Source organism: Brachyistius frenatus, unplaced genomic scaffold (genome assembly GCF_029030835.1).
Source record: "Brachyistius frenatus isolate BFR_SWC_R1_liver_20210118 unplaced genomic scaffold, ASM2903083v1 Contig_28, whole genome shotgun sequence".
NCBI classification, from domain to species: Eukaryota; Metazoa; Chordata; class Actinopteri; family Embiotocidae; genus Brachyistius; species Brachyistius frenatus.
This window is the reverse complement of record NW_027210627.1, coordinates 1,184,851-1,207,699: the sequence shown is the minus strand read 5'-3', so window position 1 is coordinate 1,207,699 and position 22,849 is coordinate 1,184,851. Positions and strand designations below refer to the sequence as shown.

The 22,849-nt window shown below is 44.8% G+C and overlaps 2 protein-coding genes across 4 annotated transcripts; one reads left to right on the top strand and one right to left on the bottom strand.

The window, feature by feature from the left end:
* The first annotated feature begins 56 nt into the window (after nt 1–56).
* On the top strand, nt 57–8,535 carry znf142 (zinc finger protein 142). Its single transcript, XM_069698805.1, has 9 exons — nt 57–412; nt 546–594; nt 681–1,151; nt 1,235–1,453; nt 2,505–3,326; nt 3,461–3,638; nt 3,764–6,665; nt 7,726–7,831; nt 7,953–8,535. The coding sequence occupies exons 3-9, from the start codon at nt 686–688 to the stop codon at nt 8,486–8,488; spliced, it is 5,229 nt and encodes a 1,742-aa protein (XP_069554906.1). The 5' UTR covers nt 57–412; nt 546–594; nt 681–685; the 3' UTR covers nt 8,489–8,535.
* An 88-nt stretch (nt 8,536–8,623) lies between these two features.
* On the bottom strand, nt 8,624–22,474 carry plcd4b (phospholipase C, delta 4b). Of its 3 annotated transcripts, none has more exons than XM_069698806.1 (16): nt 22,142–22,474; nt 19,716–19,770; nt 19,371–19,529; nt 18,032–18,260; nt 17,663–17,792; nt 16,857–17,088; nt 15,597–15,798; nt 15,084–15,228; nt 14,061–14,213; nt 12,954–13,124; nt 11,758–11,908; nt 11,488–11,604; nt 10,086–10,264; nt 9,825–9,957; nt 9,555–9,704; nt 8,624–9,424 (listed from the first exon to the last, which is right to left on the bottom strand). In XM_069698806.1, the coding sequence occupies exons 2-16, from the start codon at nt 19,732–19,734 to the stop codon at nt 9,333–9,335; spliced, it is 2,262 nt and encodes a 753-aa protein (XP_069554907.1). In that variant the 5' UTR covers nt 19,735–19,770; nt 22,142–22,474; the 3' UTR covers nt 8,624–9,332. The 3 variants fall into 3 exon arrangements, with proteins under 3 accessions (XP_069554907.1, XP_069554908.1, XP_069554910.1); XM_069698807.1 differs by having other exon boundaries at nt 19,716–19,767; XM_069698809.1 differs by having other exon boundaries at nt 12,960–13,124; nt 22,142–22,473.
* Nucleotides 22,475–22,849: the final 375 nt, after the last annotated feature.

The following is a 22,849-nucleotide window of genomic DNA, read 5'->3' as shown; positions in this document are numbered from 1 at the left end:
TAACAATCACACGTGTGCGTGCGGCGTACCGCAGCAGCGCGAGTTCTCCAGCGACCTCTGCTGCGCCTCCTGTGTCTCAGGAATATCAGTCCGACTGTTCGCCACTGCTGGCCAACATTAGTTCCGCTTCCTTAGCAAGTGTGTTGTGTCGACAAAATTTAAGCTCGCAAGCTGAAACAACACATTTCTAAAAAAAATAAAATTTAAAATTTAAAAAAAGTATATTTCTGGTGGATCAAACTTTGAGTGTATTTTAATGTAGACGGTTCGAACCACAACAGAGAAACTGACGACTAACAGGAGCTGAGGGAGCGAAACAGTGAGCGGTGAAAATAACAAGAAGCTACCTGACCTTAGCTTATCCAGCGGTACAGGTGGTTATTATTGCCACCACTTTATAAAATCATAAACAGTAAGTGAAACTTCGGCGACTATCACCTAATGCAAACTTAGGATTCTTGGTATGAAGCAGTAAATATGGGCCTCCGGGCTGGAGAGGACAGCCACACGGTTAAACTAACAATTGTTGATGTTTTGTTTTTCAGATAGAATCAATCTTGGAAAGCCAGGCAGTAGGTCTCACTCTGAAATCCTGTAAGTAAAGTCAAAAACACGTCTGCTGAGAGACTCTTTTATTAGATCTGTCACGTTATAACCAAAGGCCGTGCTCTGTTTTTCAGACACGATGGAGACAGTGGAACATCGATGTGAAAAATGTGGACAAAGTCTCTCAGACAGTGGATTGTTTGTCTCTCATCCCTGTTCAAAAGGGAAAACAACTTCCTCCAGGAAAGGACAGCTGGACATTTACAAGTGTTCTCAGTGCAATGAGGTCTTCTCTAAGCCGGGTGCTCTGAAACACCACTTTAAAACCAGCCACGGTGACCTGAAAGGCCCGTTCCCCTGCTCTGAGGGAGGCTGCCGGTTCAGCAGCGCAGACCGTCAGGGGTATCAAGCCCACTTGACGTCCACGCACGCTCTGACTCTTTTCCCCTGCTCCTACCGCTCCTGCAAAGTGTCATTTCTTACACAGGGTGAGATGGAAAGCCACCGGAAGGGCCACATGCCCTTCGGCTGTTTCCACTGCCCGTTTGTGACTCAAAATGCCAAAGACTTCAGGGAGCACAACCACCTGCCAGATAACGCTCGAGGTAAAAAAATAAATGCAGAACTCTTGTCTCTTTTTCTTGTGGCGAAAGTTAGAATTTCCCAGCTATTTTATATCTGTCCTCAGGAAACGATCCTGAGCACACAGCCGTGAGCACTAATGGGAGCCACCTGCCCGAGGTCTCTCGCAGGCCCAAAAGAAAACATGCCTGTGTGTCGTCATCATCACCACGAGACGGGCATGAGGAAGAGCTTGAGAGGCGAGGGGATGATACGAAACAAGCGAGAGAGGCAGTGGAAAAAGAGAAATCTTCAGCAGTGGATGCTGCACCACTGCCCTCCAAAGGTGTGTGCATGTACTCGTATTTGGTAGATTATAGTGCCCGTCGGTCATTTTCATTCACATGAGGGGAAATCAAAAAGTTCGGAGACTGCTGATGTTGCATGTGAACGGAGCGCAGCACCGTGACGTCCAAAGAGCGGAAGCAGTAATCTTAATGAGTGAGTATTCCAAGTTACATCGCTTGATCAACATCAGCACCGAAGTTACACACAGGCTTTTGTTATACAGGCTCACCTGCAAATTCACTGTCGACCTGAAACTTGAGTAAAGAGCGTGCTGAAAAGTTTTTGTGTCAAATTTTTGGGGACTAGAAAGAAGTCGCAGGGCGTCACATCTGGTGAGTAGAGGTGGTCGGGAGGCGACGATTTGTCCTTGCAGACGTGAAACCTGCATGTCGTCATGCTGGAGAAACAAAGCGCCATCGCACCACAGTTCAGGTCATTTGTGCCGAATGTTTTCCCCTCGGGCACCACAGATCATCACAGTTTGACACATAATGTGATGCGCGCTCTCTGCTCAAGTCCACGGTGAAATCGCAGATGCAGCCGAACCGGTGGTCACAAACATATTTGTAAATCAGGTGCTGATGTTGATCAAGCAAAGAAACTTGGAATAATGACTCGTGAAAGTTACGGTTTCCCCCTGCTGTGTGCAGGTCACAGTGCTGCACTCTGTTCGCCTGCAACACGATCCATCTCTGAACTTTTTGTTTGCCCCTCCTGCACAGATATAAGTGGTTTTTAAAAGCATCTCAGTCAGATGAAGCAGTGCAAGATACATAAGAAATAACAATCAAGGCAAAAGTAAACATATTTCATTAATGTCAATGGGAGAATAAGACGCATTCAGTTGGTAAACATAAACGAGTTCAAATGTTACAGCATGAGTACTAATGAAAGATTTATTCATCAAACTAAACCATTAATAAATATGTAAAGAAGTAATGATAGCACCGGGAAACACCAGAGATACTTACTTAATTAAAAAAAAAAAAAAATTTAAAAACATTTCTGATGTTTGTCGGGGTTATACTTTCATTTTATTGTCCCATTAGAGTTCCTTGCAGAGGGATCGGAGCATATTTACCGCACCCACACCTGCCCCAAGTGTCGCCGCTGCTTCAAGATGCGCTCTCACCTGCAGGAGCACCTTCGTCTACATTTCCCTGACCCCAGCCTCCAGTGTCCCACCTGCAAGCGTTACTTCACCAGCAAGAGCAAGCTGCGCATCCATCGGCTGCGGGAGGCCGGCGAAAAGGTCCATCGCTGCCACTTGTGCGAGTATTCTGCCGTGGAGAGGAACGCAATCCGCCGCCACCTCGTCAGCGTGCATGCTGGCGATGTGGAGGACGGTAAGACAGCCAAGAGCTACCTTTGTCCCGCCTGTGGTCAAAGCTTTCGTCAGAGCAGGGCGCTCAAGGCTCACATGAAGACGCACAACATCCCGTCAGACAGCGAGCCCTTGGCCTGCTTCCAGGACGGTTGTTCTTTCCAGAGTCTGCGCAAAGACCTCGTGAGACACGCGGCGGAAGTGCACGCGGTCAAAGCGGTAGAGTGTCGCCATCACGCCTGCGGTGCGGTCTTCCAAAGCGAGGCAGACATGGAGGCTCATCGTCGGACACACCTCGCCTACCACTGCTCCGACTGTGATTTCTCCTGCTCCAATAAAGCGGTCTTCCGCCAGCATCAGCGGCACGGTCACCCAGGGAGCGAAGAGCTTTGCTGTGACTTTTGCCCCTTCGTCACGTTTAACCCCGTGGAGTTCGAGCAGCACATCGGACATTTGCACGCCAACGAGAAGATCCACCGCTGCTCGCAGTGCAGCTACGTGACTTCGCATAAACGGGGTTTGAAGCGACACGCGCTGATGCACAGTGGTGAGGACGGAATCCGTTTTTCTTGTCCCGGCGGCTTTGCAGCCTTTCAGTGTCCTCAGTCTTTGCTGTTCGGTTGCTCTCGTAGCAGTTAATACGATTTAATTGGCATCTCTTCTTTTCTTTTCTTTTTTTAGGTGAAAAGCCCCACAAGTGCAACCTGTGTGACTTCAGGTGCCGAGACGAGTCCTACCTCTCGAAACACATGCTCACTCACTGCGATGACAAGAACTTCATGTGCGCTGAATGTGGATACGTCACTAAGTGGAAGCACTATCTTAATGTCCACATGAGGAAACATGCTGGAGACCTCAGGTACACAATTAACAAGGTTTTGGGTTGGATTTATTTTATTTTTTTTGTCTTTGATTGTCGGGTACAAACGAGTATCAAACGAGAACTGTAGTTGTCATCACTAATCTTCCTGTCTCTTCTCTTAGGTATTCCTGTGATCAGTGCCCATATAGTTGTCACCGCATGGACCAGCTGAACAGCCACAAATTAAGACATCAGGCCAAATCCCTCATGTGTGAGATCTGCGCTTACGCCTGCAAGCGCAAGTACGAGCTCCGCAATCACATGTTGGCCAAACACTCTGGAGTGGAGAAACAGCTGGCTACGTACAGGTGCAAATACTGCTCGTACACCACCTGCTACCGACAGGCACTCCAAAACCACGAGAACTGCAAACACACCAAGCTCAAGGAGTTTCGCTGCGCCCTCTGCTTCTACTCCTCCTTCAGTAGCATCAGCCTCTTCCTCCACAAGAGGAAGGCTCATGGGTACGTACCCGGGGACAAAGCGTGGCTGGAGAACTATGCTGCAAAGGAGAAGGAGAGGAACTCGACTGAGTTCATGCATTTTTACATTAAACCTCCGGTTTCCGAACAATCCGCCGGTGAAGGAGCTCCAACATCTGCAGCTCCCGACGCTCGGAGTGAACTATCTCTTCCTCCTGGTTCAGCAGATCAAGATGCCAGTAAAGAAACTGGTTCACAACCCGTGGATCCTGTGGATGTTTTCCACGTTGTTTCCCAAGAAGTTGTCAATGAAGCTATTTCAGACAGTACTCCATCCGTCAACAATCCCGAAGAGTACTGTACTCTCGTTTTAACGACGCTATCGTCCAACGACTATCAAACCTCCCCTTTACAAAATGAGGAGGAAAACTGTGACACGTCGCAAGAGAAGGCAGACGTCTCTGCCTCGACCAGTTCATCAGAGGGTGATGATGCAGCGGTGCCGGACGGAGAGTGTGAACAAAGCGACGTAGATGAAAGCTGTGAGCGTCCGAATAATACGAGTCAACCTGCCGAGCCTGGCGAGGTGGAAAATACCGTCGAAACAATCAGTTCTACTTTCCCACCCGAGCGAGATCAGCCGCTACAATCCGAGATCCGTCTGAAAGCGATGAAGAAGCACGACAAGGACCAAGCAGAAGCCATGGTTTTAGAGGGAAGGGTGCAGATGCTTGTGGTGCCGGCTGAAGATGTTTATCGCTGTGACAAATGCTCTTATGTGACCTGTAGGGAGAGCGCTTTGAAGCACCACTGCCAGGCTTCGTGCCACGGCAGGATAACCGGACACAAGTGCCAGGCCTGTGGTGTGCAGTTCAAACAGAGGCGTGGCCTCGAGAGCCACCTTAAAAAGAAGTGCCCGGCACTTCCACGAAAAACAAGAACATTTGTAGGCATTTCAAATACACGTCCGGCCAGAAAAGAGAACCCTACTGTAGGTCAGGAAGGATCCCAACAACTGGATGGAGGAACAATTTCAGATCAGACGGAGCCTCCGTCCTCACAAAATAAGATTTCCACAGATCTTGAATTTCACCAACAAGAAGAGGAAGAAGGCACATCTCGGTTGACAAACTGTCAGGGCTTTGTTGATGAGGCCCTTTCATCCGCCGTGTCAGAGCATCGGCAAAGCAAAATTCAGACAAATAAGCTTTTAAATGGGAAGCTTGTGAAAAAATGTGCCTCGAGGAAGAAGCTCAGAAATATTCCACTGCAGAAAAAGTCCCTTTACACTAAAAAAGATGGGAAGTTCAAATGCAAGCTGTGCAGTTTTTCATCAGTCGGGCTCCCAACAGTTGAACGGCACCTCTCGACCTGCAGGAAAGTCTCCGGGAGAAAAGAGAACCAGAGGATTTCAGAAGTGGGCGATGAAGGTGGTAACGAAAAAGACGACCTGGCGGAGGAGGTGGGCGAAGGTTCCGCGGGAGCTTCTAAGAAACGTCAAACCTTTGGGTGTCCAAGCTGTCCATTCAAGTGCAGTCAGAGAAGAGCGTTAGACAGCCACGAAAAGAAAGGCTGCATGAAGCCAGATGAAGTCCAGTGCTCCGCGTGTTCATTTGTCGCCAAATCTAAAACGTCTTTGACTCGTCACACTCTGCATGTCCATAAAAAAGCAAGGCTAGGTGTTGCCGAGCCTAAACGTTTGCATTGCCAGCACTGTACCTTCACCTGTAAACAAGAGCGATGCATGACGCAACACGTTGCACTCAAACATAAAGGCGCCCGGCCTCACCGTTGCCGCTACTGTCCTTTCAGCACCTCGAGGCGCTACCGCTTGGAGGAGCACGAGTCGCTCCACACCGGAGTCGGTCGTCACGGCTGCGACATGTGCGACAAGACCTTCGGGGCTGCGAACAAACTGCGTCAACATAAGATGCGAATCCACGACAAACAGCCGTCGCACTTTTGCCCGCTGTGCGACTTCAGCGGCTACGCACTCGACGACGTGAGACGGCACAAAGTCCGATGCCACACGGGGGAGCTGAAGCACGTCTGCACTCGCTGCGATGCTCAGTTCAGCTCCGAGATCGCTCTGAGGAACCACTGCAAACGTGTGCACCAGCTGCGGGTCCGTTTCTCGTGCAAGCGGTGCGACTTCACGTGCAGCAGCGACGTCGCGCTGAAGACTCACCAACAGAGCCAGCACCTCCAGGTGAAGTGCACCACCTGCCAGGAGGCTTTTGAGTCAAAGGAACGCCTCGAGATCCATCAGAGAACTCACCTGGCACATCAGTGTCAACTGTGCCCCTTTGCAACCAAAGCCAGGCAGCAGTTGGCTCAACACCTCCTGAATGAACACGAAGACGGATCCCCGGAGGACAAGCCCCTCAAGTGCAGCTCTTGTCAGTTTGCTTGTCGGCATCAGCTGGTGCTGGAGCAGCACCTGCGCTCACATGGAAGCAAGCGCTTGTACAAATGCACAGACTGCGAGTATTCCACGCGGAACAAGCAGAAGATCACGTGGCACATTCGGATACACACCGGGGAGAAGCCCTACAGCTGTGAGCAGTGCAGTTACACCTGCACCGATCCATCGAGGCTGAAGGTTAGCTCAAAGTTTAGAGGATGATCCTACGGCATCAGATTTATATCATAAAACGCGATCGCTAGCAAATTGCATTATTTAACACGGGCACATATAGGTCCTTGTGCACAAAGTCGACAACCTAGAGTTGGACAGGCAGCTGTGAGGGAGAAATAAAACATAAGGAGAGGTAAAGAATGACACATGCGCATATAAAACTAAGAAGCAAAGTTTCTGCTCTGCATGCAGCCTCTCAGGTTAAGTCGTTGCTCTCCCAGTTGAGTCCTGCTTGCAAATCAAACTACTTTTGACAATTTGGGGGCAGAAACCGAGGAAGGCACCGGACAATAAACACCCACGTCAGCCCTTTACTCTAATAGCATTAATAGGTTTCGGTGTGGTTGATTTATATATATATATATATATATATGTATATATTTAAAGGTATTAAATTGCAAAGTTGTTAAATGTATTTTTATAAAATAATATTGGTAGTAAATGCCAGACAGACACACCACGGACAACCATGGACACGTAAATGAACGTCCAATACAGCCAAGCTCCTGCCAAATGAGTTTGCAAAATGCATATTAAGCAAAGTACCGTGAGGTAAATCTCTGTATTTCCAAGTATACCGAGTTTTTAGATCTGGCGTCTGGTCAGACATTCCTGCGCTGGCTGTATGAATGCATGCAGAGCCAGCTCTACAGGCGGGGTAGGCGCAGCAGGGACTTCCACTGACTGAGCTAAGTAACCGTCGGTTTAGCTCTGTGCTAATTTAAACGGGGATAAAAAATAATTCAATCGCGCAGCTCTTCTTGACCTCCAAACATTTTCAGACCGAATGGATCAAACTGATTACGAAAACGAGTCCTTTGGCAGGAGTGGTGACGCTCAAACCAGGCGCAGTAGTACGAGCCTGTAACGAGCAGCACTGGCAGAAGGGGGAGACAGAAATTGCACACTGCAGATTTAAGTTATTTGTTTCAAGATAAATTGTTATGAACAGTCAGAAATGATTTTACATTTTTTTTTTACGTTTTAAAAAAAAACAACTAAATTTGTATCTTTCCTATCACAGCTCCACATGAGGGTTCACCAGGAAGAGAAGAAGTACCTTTGTCCAGAGTGCGGCTACAAATGCAAGTGGGCGACTCAGCTGAAGTACCACATGACCAAACACACAGGTATCAATCAGCAAGACAGACACGATGATGATTATAACAGTCGGCCATGTTGAATATTTTTAGTGTGAGAACATGTGAAAACAAAAAAAAAAAAAAACCAACATGTACTTGTCGTCTGCAGGGGAGAAGCCGTACGCCTGCGACGAGTGCGACTACCGCACCAACAGAGCAGACGCCCTCCGTGCCCACCGGGACACGCAGCACTGCGACATGCGCCCTTTCGTCTGCGAGAAATGCGGCAAAGCCTTCAAGACCAGCTTCATCCTGAAGACCCACCAGCGGCAGCACAGCGACGACCGGCCGTACACGTGCGGACTGTGCCAGAAGGCCTTCCGGTGGCCGGCGGGCCTCCGACATCACTACCTGTCTCACACCAAGCAGCAGCCTTTCAGCTGCCGCCACTGCTCCTACAGGGCCAAACAGAAGTTCCAGGTGGTCAAACATCTGCAGAGGCACCATCCAGAGGTGCCGGCGGAGCAGGGCGTGGTGAGGGACTCTGAGGCTGGTGGACTCACCCTGAAAGAGGCTTTGCAGGGGACTCTGGATGAGAGAGCAGCAGAAGGAACGGCCACTGAGCAGCTTCCTCAGGCCTGTGAGGAGGAGGAGGAGGAAGAGGAGGCTGCAGAAGCGACACAAAACACCGACGAGCCACAGTAGAGATGCAGCGGAGTCCGTTTGTTCTGCAAAAGCTTAATAAAACTAATCGGCACATACTAAGTTTTTATGTCTTTTCATAAAGAACTGCAGTTTAAAACGAATCACTGAATTTTACTCACCGACGTTGAACCATTCAGAAAGTTTATTGCATGTATTTACATGCCTATATACACATACAAATACATTATACACAACACAAGTTTGTAGAATTTCAACATTAGTAAATAGAAATGAGTCATTCAAGCAGGCACTTTGCAGTTCGACTGCAGGTAAACATGCATGAACACATGATCTTCTAGATTTATAATAGATATTTGGCAATATATTTTCACATTATTTAATTTTAAAATCACAGACTGTAGACTTTCAGTACTGTTATTTATATTTAGACATTCCAAACATGCAGCAATCCTTTATTTTCTCTCACATTTTAGACTCGAAATATTGGAACGCTCTTAAAAAGAAATACTTGCGTAAAACTTGCACATATTGCACATTAAAGATAAATTCAGGCAGACATCAGATTGGAAATCTTTCATAGTACTACCTGGGCAAGATGTCTAATTTCTTCATGAAATTAATGGATGGATTAAACCTACGATAACGCCGAATGAGCTGTATGAAATCATTATTGGCGGTCAACGTGCCCCCGTTTTTAATGCTGGAAATCAAACGACAGTCTGATTCCTGACATGTTGCCTGTTGATTTGTTCAGATTGGCACCCGATTTAAATCTGGCAAGTAACCCCCAAAATCAGAGCAAAGCACTGGCGTGTGTGCTGTTCGCTGTTCCGCGTCAGGTCTGGTGACCAGCTCTGGCTTCACATCCTCAGATCCGACTTCTTCATGTGAGCTCTGAAAGGCTGACGTTAACAAAGAGTGAAGCGGGAGGGATGGCCGTCCCGTCTCTAGACAGCAGATGTATGTGACGGTATCCTGGAGAGAGGAAGAGGAAGAGTTGGGTTGTCAGCTCGCTGGTGCTGTTAATCCTTTGAGTTTGTCTTTTGTCTGTAATTGAACACAACCTAAGAATTTATCTTGATATTTCTCTGAACGTTTTCCTCACCTGCTTGGATGCACGTGAAAGGAAGAGTGAACTGCCCCATGAAGTCGTTCCTGGACGCCTTGTCGTAGTCCTCCACCACGAAGCGAACCAGCGCCAGCTCGGGCGAGTGGACGACGAAATTTAGAGTTTCGTTCCATACCGGGTTAAAACCTGCAGATGGAAGGGGATGGGACTCTTTAGATCGACATTTCTTCTTCTTTTCTCAATAACCTTTCCCTCGCAGTGTCATCAAAAGCATCTATGCGAGTAAAATACGGGAGACTCTTTCACCATTGTTGTTAATGTGACTGGTCTCCTCCTTGGCCTGGTCCTGTGGTACTCCATAGATCTCCATTCTGACCAGCGGGTCTACAATCGAGCCCTCTTTCTGATTGACCTTCGGCAGCTGTTGCCCACTTATCACCTGATAAACACACAAACATTCACTTTACTGTACATTTCACTGGTTTTCTGACATTTTCGCCTCACATCTATCACATAAATTTATCCACTTCAACTACAAACCAGCCGGACTTTCGTGTGCTTTTGTACCTGTACGGACAAGCGGAGTGGTTTGTGGCCTTGCCGCTCCTCAGGTTTCTCTGGACTGAACTGAGTGTTTCCGTCTCTCATGAAGTCGGGCTTGAGGACGAAGCCGCAGCAGCCGTTCTGCCTGAAGAGCCCGTCGTTCAGATCCATTTCCAGGCCGGCCGTCTGGAAGTTCAGGGCCACTTTGGGAAAAGAGATAGAGGGCAAATAATGCAATGAAATGTCTGGCTGCATCACGTCATTTCCCAGACTGAGAATCTATCGAGCTGTCAAAGTTAATGTGAAAAGTCCGGCTGAAGACTGTCTTACATCTAAAGTAGATGCTGCCAGCGTGACAGGAAGCATCTGTCCTGTTCTGTTGCTGATGTTGAGAGCTTTATGTGGAAGATTGTTTTGTACTCACCGTTTACAGTTAAGCCCAAAATTGTTCATTCCCATGTCAAATTATCATGTCTAGTGAATTTTTATTTGATCAGTAGGTTTCATCATCTGTATTTGACTTAAACAAGTGACAAAATGTTGGAAGACATATTTTTTAGATGTTGCTAATAAATCTGAACTATTTCCATTTTTTTTTATATACACTTTCTACTAAAATGGCGATGTCCCAAATTTGCAGCGTTCTAATCAACTACAAACAGCTCATGCAGTAGTTTTCTAGTCCATATCAAGTGCACTGCAAGTCATGGCTAAAACCCAAAAAGCTGAGTGAGCACTCCTGGTTGCACAGAGTGGCTGCTTTACGTTATGGACATGATATTTTTCATAGAAATGTAAAACAAAACATGAAAATAGATACACTAGACATGAATATTTGACATGGGTATGAATGATTTTGGGCTTAACTGTAAGTCGTTGATTGAATTTTTTTTTTTTTTTTAATGCTTATTCAACAGGAGCATTGATTTGTGTAATATTAGAGTATAAAGTGTCAAAAAACTGAGAATAGCTGGACTATGTTTCAATCATGAGTCAGTATTAGACAGTAGAAAATCCAACTGCATGTTGCTCGCTGAATGTCAAGTGGTCACAAAACTGTTGAATGTTAGATAAAACACATTGTTTCAGTACAAAGGCAGCGGTTGTGTGTGTGTTAAGAAGATTTTGCAACATGCTGAACTTTTAAAACACCCCCAAATTTTTTTTTTTTTTTAAATTGCTGCATTCCTTTATTAATAATTTGTTGTACAAAATGTGCACCGCAACCTTTGCATTGGGGAAACAAAAGGCTTTTTATCCAGCAGCCACAGCATATGTAACTACTCATTGTAAATGCTTGAACTGACGGCATAGACCATGTCTGTTTTCATGAAGTGCTGTTTTAAACCTTTTGTGTAACCAGAAGAGGGCGACCTTCTCTCTCTCTCTCTCTCTCTCTCTCTCTCTCTCTCTCCCCCCCCCTCACCTATCTGGCAGCCCACACTCCACATCTCCTGCGGGTTGTAGTTGGAGGAGTCGGTCCGGAGGCCGCTGGGGTAGATCCTGCTCAGGTGCCGTGTGTTGTACTGCACAAAATCTGTCCCTGAGGAAAAGTTAGAAGAGAAAATGTGCGATGTAGTTCTGTGGCAGGAACACTGAGAAATTGACCTGCTTCTCCATCTGCAATTCAATATACAGTTATAAATAACGTAACAATATACACAGATAAAACAATATTCCCTCTTGGTTGTGGTACCTGCTTCCTTGGCGAGCCTCTTGGCCTTGGATTCAGAGAAGGAGGACATCTCGTAGCATTCGGCGTGAGACCGTGCGTGCTTGAAGCCATGAAAGTGAACGCTCTTGCAGTAAACCACCAAGTCTGACAGCTCCCTGGACAGTTTGGACTTCTGCAGGTGTGGGCAGAATAAAACACAGAATAAGTCAACAAATCTTTTTTCCGCCACTTTAAACATTAATAACATCGAGGGTGAGTGTTGGTCTGCACTTATGTAGCAGTTTATCACCTCAGTGGTCTCAAAGCACTTTACAGTGTTTTGCCCAGGGACACATCAGAATGTGGACGGAAGGAAACGGGGATTGAACCACCTACCTTATGATTAATGGGGCAACCTGCGCTGCCATCTGAGCCAAAGCTGCTCATTGGCCTTAAAGATATGATGGAAACCATAATTTCCTGGTAATATTTGTTTTAAATGAAGTAGTCTGAAAAACACTTGAAATAAAAAAAAATTTAAAATGTCATGATCATTTGTTTACAGATAAACTAAATTGTAACCAAATGTAAATAAAAGTCGGAAATTTGACTGGACAAATACCACAATCAAGTAATGTCACTATTTTGTCAAAATTTTTAATGAAATGGCAAATAATTATATATTATATATAATGATATATTATTGTCATAATAAACATGTTTAAAAAATAACTGTCAAGTAGTGGATCATTTGTTGAATACTTTTATTTAGTGCAGAATGCTTAAATTAAGAGGAAAAAGTAAAAAAACAACAGTAGAATATGTTAGTATTAATACATTTGAATATATAGAAGATAGAGAACATATCAAGTGCACGTGCATGTTGTCTGAAAGAAGAGAAGTTTTATGGGGAGAAACTGGTTTAAAAAGTCACACTTTCCTGAGAAGAACATTAGATGCTGTTTCTCACTTCTCTGTTTTATCTCTGCCTTTTAAATATCTGTTTCCTGCTTCTTTTCACTGTCTCCTTTCTTTTACTCCAGTCTCGCCTCACTGTCACCCAGTTTCCTGTCTCTCTTCACTATCAAGCACCATTTACTGCTGTCTCGCTTCACTATCTCCTCTGACGTTGTTCACTGGTTTCTGCTTTCCAACTCTCTTCACTCCCACTCTTATTAAATCTGAAGAGGCAGCGTCTGATAACAACGAAAGAAATAAAAGGTAACGGCACGACGCACATCTACCTTGTCAATCCTGTTCTCAGCAGGTGGCTCTTCTGTCGAGGGGCTGTCAGCGTCACCGTTAGCCATGTCGTCCTCGTCACTCGCTTCATCTGTCAGGGTCTCGTCGAGACACTCTGCTAGACCGCCAATCTTCTTGGCTTTCAGCAAAATCTTCCCCTTCAGTTCCTGCAACGAGACACAGATTCAGTTCAATTCAATTCAATTCGATTCGATTCGATTCGATTCGATTCAATTCAATTCAATTCAATTCAATTCAATTCAATTCAATTCAATTCAATTCAATTCAATTCAATTCAATTCAATTCAATTCAATTCAATTCAATTCAATTCAACTGTTTTTGTTGTCTTCAATACCCAGACTACGTGTGAAGGTATTCCGTCTTCTTGCAGTCTGTTGTCTCCAACTAACTGCAGCAATCAACCACTATTTAATTGGCTAAAACCACAGTGGAATTTCCTCGTAGCATTTATCTGCCATTACTTCAAGTCAGCATCGATTGTTCTGAGTGCTCTAATGGAGAAGAGTTTGAAAGCTACACTGGCACTTCTAGGATCACAGCACGACGGATAACGAGGTGCAGACTGACCGTTAGGTATTGAAATGTCTTTGAATTGTGAATGGAAGCCAAGTTTCCCCTCAGATTGGACGGGGTATTGTTTGTAAACATTTCATTCCTCCTGATTAAATGTAACATAACAATAAAAAAAAAATTTAAAAAAGGAAAAGCTGAAACGTCCAACTTTAAAACACAGTATTGAAGCTGCATTTGAAACAGTGTATCATAAGATGAAACAAAACAGTCCTAATGTCTCAATGTCTCTGCGCTGAGGCGTAGTTGTGCTTTGAGTTACAGGGAAATGCTGACGTCAGCATGCTCATAGTGTGACTGTGATAACATGCTGATGTTCAGCAGGTCAAATGTTAAGCATTAGAGTTCACCGTGTCAGCATGCTAACATTTGCTATTAGCCTCAATCGAAGCACAGCTGTTCTAAAGGGGCTGAAAGGTTTTACAGTAAACTTAAGTATTGGGTAAACTTTGCAAATCGTGCTCCCTTTGCACGTTTGCACAAATACAACAGGACTGGGACGGATCCTGACCTGCGGAGAGGGCAGCTGCTGAGGGACCTGTCCGTCCAGCAGGGTGGTCAGCAGCGCGTCGCCCAGGATCTGGCTCAGGTGTCGGGCCATGACGGTCTGCTGCTCCACACCGCAGTGATTCTCAAGGGACAGGATGACGGGGAAGTCCGACGCCTGTCAAACAGGTAGGACACAATACTCTTTCAAAAAGAACACGTGGCTATTTTGGATAGTTTAACAGTGCTGCGTGTTTCCATTAAAGCAGAAGTTTCCACAATCCTCACTGAACAGTTTGTTCCTCATATTCCTGGTAGGAAAGTTTGAAGGAGGATAAAACCGAGAAGTGAAGACACGTGAGAAAGGTTTTGGTTGTTTTCCATGTGGGCCGGTCGGCAGGGGCTACATTCAGGGAAAGTTACCAACATACTGCATCTGGGATTCACACTTCTCTGGGCACACAGACAAGCCTTGAAAATTACATCTGCACTTGTCGGGTTGGTTTGCTCAACAGAGAAAATACATTTTTTTTTAAATTGCTGTCAGTTTTGTGTGTGGTCGTGAGGATTGTCTTGGTTTTAATTTGTCCCAGTTGTGAGTTCTGTGTCTCAGATTCGTGCAGCAGATCCAATAAATTAGAGGTAAATGGAGTTTCATTAGTGTTCTCTTCTCTTCTCCAGTTATTGTGAATAATCAGCGGGACCATTTCCTCATTTTTAATGCAAACTGTGCGACACTGACGGGTACACATGACTTTAAGTAACTGGGAAATTGACTATGGCATGACTGAGCTGCACGGCTGAATAGCATACCAGTAATAAAATATGTGTATTTGGGTGAACCAGTTTATCTATGCAGCACATTTATACCCAACATAGGTCTACAAAAGTGCTGAACAACATTGAACAAAATTAAAACAAATCAGACAGAGTTAAAACAATCAGACCCTTAAAAACAAATTTAGCCTGACAACAGAACCTTATTAAGCCAAAACGAAGCTTGAGGATACATCTGAGCAGTGATTCATGTATTCTAGACGCTGCCCACCTTGAAGGCGTACTCTTTGACTGTTGAAACGACGTCTTTGAAGAGGATTTTTGAGGTCAAGGTGTGACCGTGATACACAACAGGCTCCCCGTCGCTGCCGTCCCAGCAGTCCACCTCTACGCAACGGCAGCCTCTCTTCAGGGCCCTGCAGACACACAAGCAAGTACACAAACATCAGTAATGACCAAGTTGTTTTTATTGTTTTTGTTCAAAATGACACTTCGCTGTTACACTATGAATTTTTCAATCAAAACTGAATCTACTACTTTGCGTAAAACGAGACATCATTTTGTCTCAAATGAACAAACGTATCATTGGTCTTTCTAAGCATTTGCTTTCACCTTAAGTCAGCTTAGGTCTCATCTCTCTGAAACACACTATATTAACTCTGGTACCATCTAATCTCTCGGGTCGCCGTTTCAATGTCCCACTACCCAGCTCCGTATGAATCATCTGCAGAGTCTCCCCTCCCGTGTAACGCCCCTGTGTGTTGCGTGTCCAGGCAGCCCTCACTGGATGTACGCCTCCAGGCTGCTCTGCCCCCGCAGCTGGTCCTCCAGCAGGTAGGTGTTGTGCGAGGAGGAGATGAAGTAGTGGCTGAGCGGCTGGCTCATGTCCTGGTGAAGATCGCGACGCTCGGCTCTGAAAATGGAGCCGTCCTGGGAGCACAGATACATCTGGAAGCCGTCTAACGACATGGCGCCTTGCTTCATGGCTGCGCAGGGGTCACAGATACAGATGGGGTTGGCAGAAATAACCGGGGCCCGTACTTATCAAACTGCTAAAAGTATCACCGTTACTCACATTACAAACAATAAAAATAGATTTATGATAATAAATATAATGTGGGGGAAATGAAGAAGTTTTAGTCTACTGTTTACTTTTTTTTTTTTTTTATTCTACACCACTTTTTTCTTTTTTTCCTGACATTTACCAGTGAAAAAAAACAACAATAGTTTGCCATCATATTTGCGATCACTGCTGATGAATCTTCGTTGTCTGCACTTTGTTATGTTGTAAAAAAAAAACTATCTATTATATGATTTCTCTCATATACCTCATCTACAAACAGCAGCATGTCTCGCAGCTGGTTTCCTATTAATTCAACTCTGTTTGCACATCTATTCATTATAACTACATCGAATTATGTTTTTAATTTGACAATTTAACCACTAATCACAGACTTAAAGATTTACACAAAGAGAATGTCTCAAAATGCTCCAACTTCGGTCTGTATTCAGAAACTTTAGCAGCAGAAAAATGTCTTTTTCAACCTCGTGGAGCACCAACATCCCATAAGAAACTCTACGTCAAAAGTTCTCCAAATTTGCTCTGAATCTAAATTGAGATATCAAATGATATAGTAAACATTAAAGACAGAGTTGCCTTATCAGTATTTGATTAAATAGTAAATGCATGCAAATCTTTATGTGCCTTGCAAAGTAAAGTCATTTTACTAAAATGTAGAACCTTAAAAACTAGAAGAAAAAAAAATAACGAACTAATAATAACTACGCAGATATAAGAAGTATCAGGCATGGGGTATTGTTATCAAGCACTAACAAACACGAACAATATTTTCTGGTCTTATTTCCAATAAATAAATAAAAATTTAAAAAAAAAAATTATAATATTGTAGCAGTTTATGCGTGTTATCACAGGACACGTGTGACTCTATCTTACAGCAGCTGCAGAGCAACACCTCTCGACGTCCAGCCTGTCGTCTATAAACACGCGTCGGCACACGAAGACGCACCGCCGCCTCTCCGTTACCTGTCTCAGACGGCTCGTAGCGCTCCATCAGCTCCTCCGCGCGCTGGGCGCTGCGCTCTCCCTCGTGCTGCTCCGTCCTCAGGAAGTTCTCCAGCTCGTCCGACAGCAGCTTCTCTCCGTCTCCGGAGAAGTCCTGGAACACCTTCCACACTTCGTCCCTCTGAGTCAGCATCTTATAGAAGTGAACGAACTGCTCGATCTCCAAAGAGCCGCTCTCTGACTTGTCGGCCATCTTTGGAAATAAAGATTGTATTCATAAAAAAAATTAAAGACGGGTGGCGCGTCAAGTCTTTTATCTTTTGCGCGTCATATTTTGAAAAGCATTTTTCTTTATTCTATTTTTTTTTTTTTTTTATTCTGAATTTGAACGATTATTCTGTTTTCTTAATGTCTTGCGTTTAATTGTTACCTGTTCTTATCCAACCTGGTATCAAAGCATGAAATTTAGTCACGGCCATCCACTGCAGCTGAACGTGAGATTGCCACGCTTGGCGACATCTGCCAGTTAAATTACACTTTAAACACGTGTTTATGTTCCTTTATATCCGTTTTTATATGAAGCGGTGCATGCCATTTTCTTTCTGTAAGGCACTTTGAGCTGCATTTCCTGTATGAAAAGTTTTTTATTATTATTATGATATGTTATATGGTCGGAAATAGTTGTTTTTTTTAAATTATTATTCTGCCAATTCTACTCAAACTAACCATCAGAAAAACAGTTTTTAGAGGCTGTGTCAACCTCCAGCAACAAGTCTGAGACAGACAGACTGAAGCTCTGATCTTTACGGTCTCACTCAAAGTCTTACCGTGAAGAGATTGAGCGCATGCTCTTCATTCATGTCTACGTTCATCATCTTCAGCAGCTTCCTCACTTCTTTGAAATTCATCTTCCCATCTTTGTTTTTGTCCGCTTTCTGAAACCAGTCCCAGACCCACCTGAGGAGACGCTGAGGGAAACTCCGGCTCAGATGTGGAGTAAAATCTCAAATGTTAATATTACCACTGACATAAAAAAAAAAAAAAAAGGAGGAGGACACGGTTTCCTGTTCTGAGTAAACTACTTGGAGATTTGTTCAGAGAAAGAAATGAATTAGCCAACATCTGATAACAGCCAGCACCAGAATAAACACGGCTGTTTTCCATTACGTTCCCGAGCCACCGCTGTCAAAGGATACTGATCCAGCCTCTCCTTCTCATCCATTGTTTGGGCTTTGTGGATCAGCTTGCGCACTCCCTGGATCCAGGCCCGCGCCTCGTCCGGGGAGTCGGCCACGAGGTCCAGGTTGCCTTGGCGACCGTGGAACACCAAGGTGAAGCAGAGGTCAGCTGGGAACTCCTCGGCGATGCTCGTCAGGACCTCGGACTGATGGCCCTCCCGCACTGCCTCCACCTCGCTCACCGAGACTGCGACGGTGTCAGCGCACGAAACCGTGAAGAAGAAATAGTCCCACGTTTAGTTTACATTCTTTGATGCATTTTAGATGCTTCTGCATTGAAGCTCGAAGGTATGAGAGGGTTTAGCACTTTGCATTCACTGTAATGTAAATGCTTAGAACAAAGGCTCCGGCAATTACTTGCAAAATTGTAAAAATCTTGAATTACACCTGTTAAGTATTATTAAATTACTGTCACTCTACCAGTAATTTGTATTTCTAGTGATCTGTAATAGCTTTGCAATTATTTTTTTGGGGGGGGTTACTATCAGAACTTTTACCCTTGTTTTGTGAGACAGGTAAAGTTTGGTGACCCTTTGATCTTCGTGCTAGGGAAAGGGGGCCCGGGTTAAAAACGAGTTGATCACTTCTCATGGAGTGAACCGCTGGATCTTTGGGTCTTTGGATGACCGAGGTCACGAGGCTGCAGCCTGTTGTTGGCAATCTGGCGATGATAATCAGTTCGTGAAGGGCTCCATTGTTCTGAAGTGAGCTTCTTAATGCAACAGCTCGACTCTTTGGGAAATACGCTTATTCGTTTTCTTGCAGAGGGTTAGATGAGGAGACAGGACTGACGTCTTTATACAGCAGGTAGATGGAGCTGGGAGCTGGTTAGCTTAGCTTAGCACAAACACTGGTATTGGGGATACAGCTAGCGAAGTTGATTGAGCATTTTAGAAACTGTCCTGAGCCATGAAAGCCACGAGTCCAGTCCCGGTAAAGGAAAGATCGTTTCTGTGCAGCTTAAGAGGACATGCTTCTTTTGTTTTATCAGGTTTTATTTGATTTTTCGGCGTGTTTTTCCCTTCATAGAATAGATTAAAGGAGAGGAGATGACAGGAAATGACTGGAGGAGAGAGGGCTATGACATTAAACAGGACCCCAACAAGGGATGTCGCGGTAATGTCGTATGCACCTTAACCATCAGACCACCAGGGCGCCCTTATGTTCACATTTTTAACTTTTTTTTTTTTTTTTTTTTTTTTTTAACTGAACCCCAAGGAACTTAATCACCAGGGCAGATCACATGACTAAACCATCAATCCTATTTACAAAGATATATACATGCTTGTGCACTCACAGGTGGAGTGGCCTCTCCCGGCCCATCTGGACTTGTACCAGATGGTCAGGCCGTCCTCCAGGAGGCGGAAATGCCGCTGCTTCTTCCAGGAGCGGGACTTGACTTTCCTCAGAGTCGAGCCGGCCAGCATCACCTGCACATTTGGATCATCTTGGATACCTGTGCAAAGGTCAAGAGCCTATCATACCACAGACATCAGAACTGGAAGACCAGAACTAGATCCAATTCAATTATAGCAGGAATTTAACTCTCGACTCAGCTTCCATTATACCATAAATCTTTATACAAACAGCAAAATCATCAGAATTTCTGCATCTTCAGTCTGACAGAGTAACATTCACTCACGTAAACCTTCAGGATCCATTTCTATCCGCGACACATGCCAGTTGGAAATATGCTGCTAAAAAGAAGCAGATGTCAGTGGATCGTTCCAGATATTTTTTTCCCCTGAATTCAAACTGAACACATTTTGCGAAAGCTCTGCGTTCATCCAACCGCTTCAAAGACTATCTAAATAGAAATGATCACATAATAATATTTATCCTCACTTCTGCTCGGGAGGTTTTCTTTGGGTCGGATTCATAAAGTTAGACAAACACACGTCAGCAATTTTCCTGTTGGACGACGAGCTGGTTTGTCGGAGCAGCTGGTTCGGTGTATCAATTAGGGGGAGACTTTACTTTGCTGATATGGGAATAACAGAATCCTTTTTAAATGGAGGATTTGGGTTTAAAGCTTTGTGTATGCAGAAGTATCTCTGAGCAAAATAGTACATCTCTACTCTGTCCCGCTGACCGCCGAAGTTACAAAGACAATCTGTGTCTGTACAGTAGCCCATATTGTTCATCTAACTTACAGGGTATTTACAAGAAACATGAGTCAGCATTTAAATCTTGACGCAATCACGCCATCAATCTTTGCTCTTTCATTATCTTGAAAGAAGAGAGGCGCGTGCATGGCATCTCCTGTAGTCCGTGTGCTGAGTTAGGAAAGATCGCACACTCAGCAGTCTGCATGTCTCAGCCTGCTCAGATGAAGATCAGGAGCGGAGATTAACTTTTTTTCTTCTTTTTTTTAATTTTTTTTTTTACATGTGATTGTGATGCAATCTGTCTAAAATGATCATTTACCAATATTTTGATTGCTATAAATAAAAAAATCTGCAAAAAAAACAAAAAAACAGCCTTCATGCAATATACTGCTATTAACAGGGTAATATGTATTTTTTTTTTTAACAACACTTGCAGCATGACTGCAGGGATGCAATTTCAGTCCATCTATTTGTTGGATTGCCATACAATTGGGCACAGATGTTCACGGTGACCTGAGGATGCATCCCACCGACTCTGGTGATCTTTTGACTTTTTATCTTGTGCCACCGACAGGTCAAAGTTTGAGAAACTCATTTAAATATCTTATACAGTTTTGACCAATACTTTGATTTACACCCAAATAGTGTCAGAACTGATGACACTAAAGGCATGCTGACACACTGAACTAAGATGGTGAAGTCAATTAACATTATACATGTTAATAATCAGCATTTAGCTCAACTGTTGATACTCTGAGGTCAGGTTAGTTTCATATATATCGTCCAAAATCTTTCAATTACACTTAAAGTGTATTGAAATGTGACGCACAGATCTCTCCTCGGACCCTCAGCGACGTGTCAGAGACCCAGAATCAGACACCAAATACCCCACAGACCTGCTGCTTGTCGGTGAAAGCAGATAGTCTCTCGCTATCTCTGCTGTTCGCTGATAAATGTGGATCAAACGCTTCCGGGGAGGAAAGGTTTTCTAACGCCGTTATAGCTGTTTTCCTGTGTAAAAGAAAACCTCTTTTCCTGTCATTGTCCTCTGAAAGAACAACATCACATCTTGCATTCTCCTTATTTTACATCCCACCCCTTCTACACACACACACACACACACACACACACACACACACACACACACACACACACACACACACACACACACACACACACACAAGTTTATGAGAGTTCTCACCACAGCATGACTGACGAGACACGAGGAATGCTTTCTCCGTTGTACACAATTCAATCTCACACTCCTACTGAGGAAACAGACTGACCATGAAGGAATGAAGGCTTATTTTCCACAGCTATTTGCTCCATGAACTAACGAGTGCTTTTATGTTTTGGCGCGCTCACTTAGCACAGCCACGTCAAAGACTTTCTGTTATTCTCCTTCCAGGAAGTTTTTCAGACTCCACATCCAGACCTTTAAGCTGCAATTAGGTCACATTGTGTTGTTTTATTTTGGGAAACATGAGTCACACACGTCAGCCGCTTCACCAGGGAGTTCACTGACCACACAGAGACGTGACTCAGGAGGAAAATCTGGCTGGATAGATTTGGGGAATCAACAGCCACATGACAACCAACAGCTTTTGACTTTTTATCTGGTGTGCACGCTTCTAGTTTTGAAGTTTTAGTTTTCATGGGAATGCTACTTCTCCCCGCTGTGGTGGGATTTGTGTCCTGATATTTACTCAGAACTGCATATTTCCTGCACACAATTATGTGAAGAATTTCAAGGCCGTCCCAGTCCAATAAAAAAAAAAAAAAAAAAAAAAATCCACATATAACTCCGGTGGGAGGGAGAGCCGTGCACAGCAAATTAGAACCAGAGGCAGAAATATGAGACACAAAAAGCATCACCTCAGCAAAGTGTGCATGAAGCAGCACCTGAAGAAAGCACGAAATTAAGACTCAGACAAACGACAAGAGAAAGAGTGACACTTACCGAAAACTACTGATGTCCCCAGGGATGTGAGACCTCCAGAGGTGCGTTAGTCTTCAGGTGACAGCTCTCCCAGGGATGTGTGTGTACGTCACGCTGGCCCTGCACGCTGAGCTCCAGACTTAAAGGAGAGTCCAGGGACTGCGAGTTGAGCTCAGAGCCTTTAAAAGACTGGGAGTGCCTGAAGGGGAAATCTGGCCCAGCCTCTCTCCTCCTCCCCTCTCCAGTCGTAGTGCTGCTGGGTCTGAGAAACCTGATTCCTTGTCGTCCCTCACCACCGCTCCTCATTCTCATCCTGTGCACGCCCTCCCTCCTCCCGACCTTCCTTTTTCTTTTCCTGCCGCTCCCTCACTCTGCCATTCGCATCTGGTCGGAGTCACTCCCCCTCCGTCTGTCTGTCTGCCCTCGTCCCCCTCCTCCTCCTTCTCCTCCTCCTCCTCCTATCTCATCCTCCCGCTGAATGTGGATGCTCTGCAGGACTCGGAGTGACTCAGGTTTCTGTATCAGCACAGATAACTGGCAACACAATCGTGGGGGAAAAGGGCAGCTGTGGGAAAGAGGCCAGGTCATACAAGAGGAAAAATACATATTGCGTATGATGATGATCCCCTCTGAAGAATCAAATTACGGGTCAACACGGTGATCCTATTTTTTGGGAACTTTTTCCTGATAAAACAATGACTCCGGATTATTATGATGATAGTATAAAAA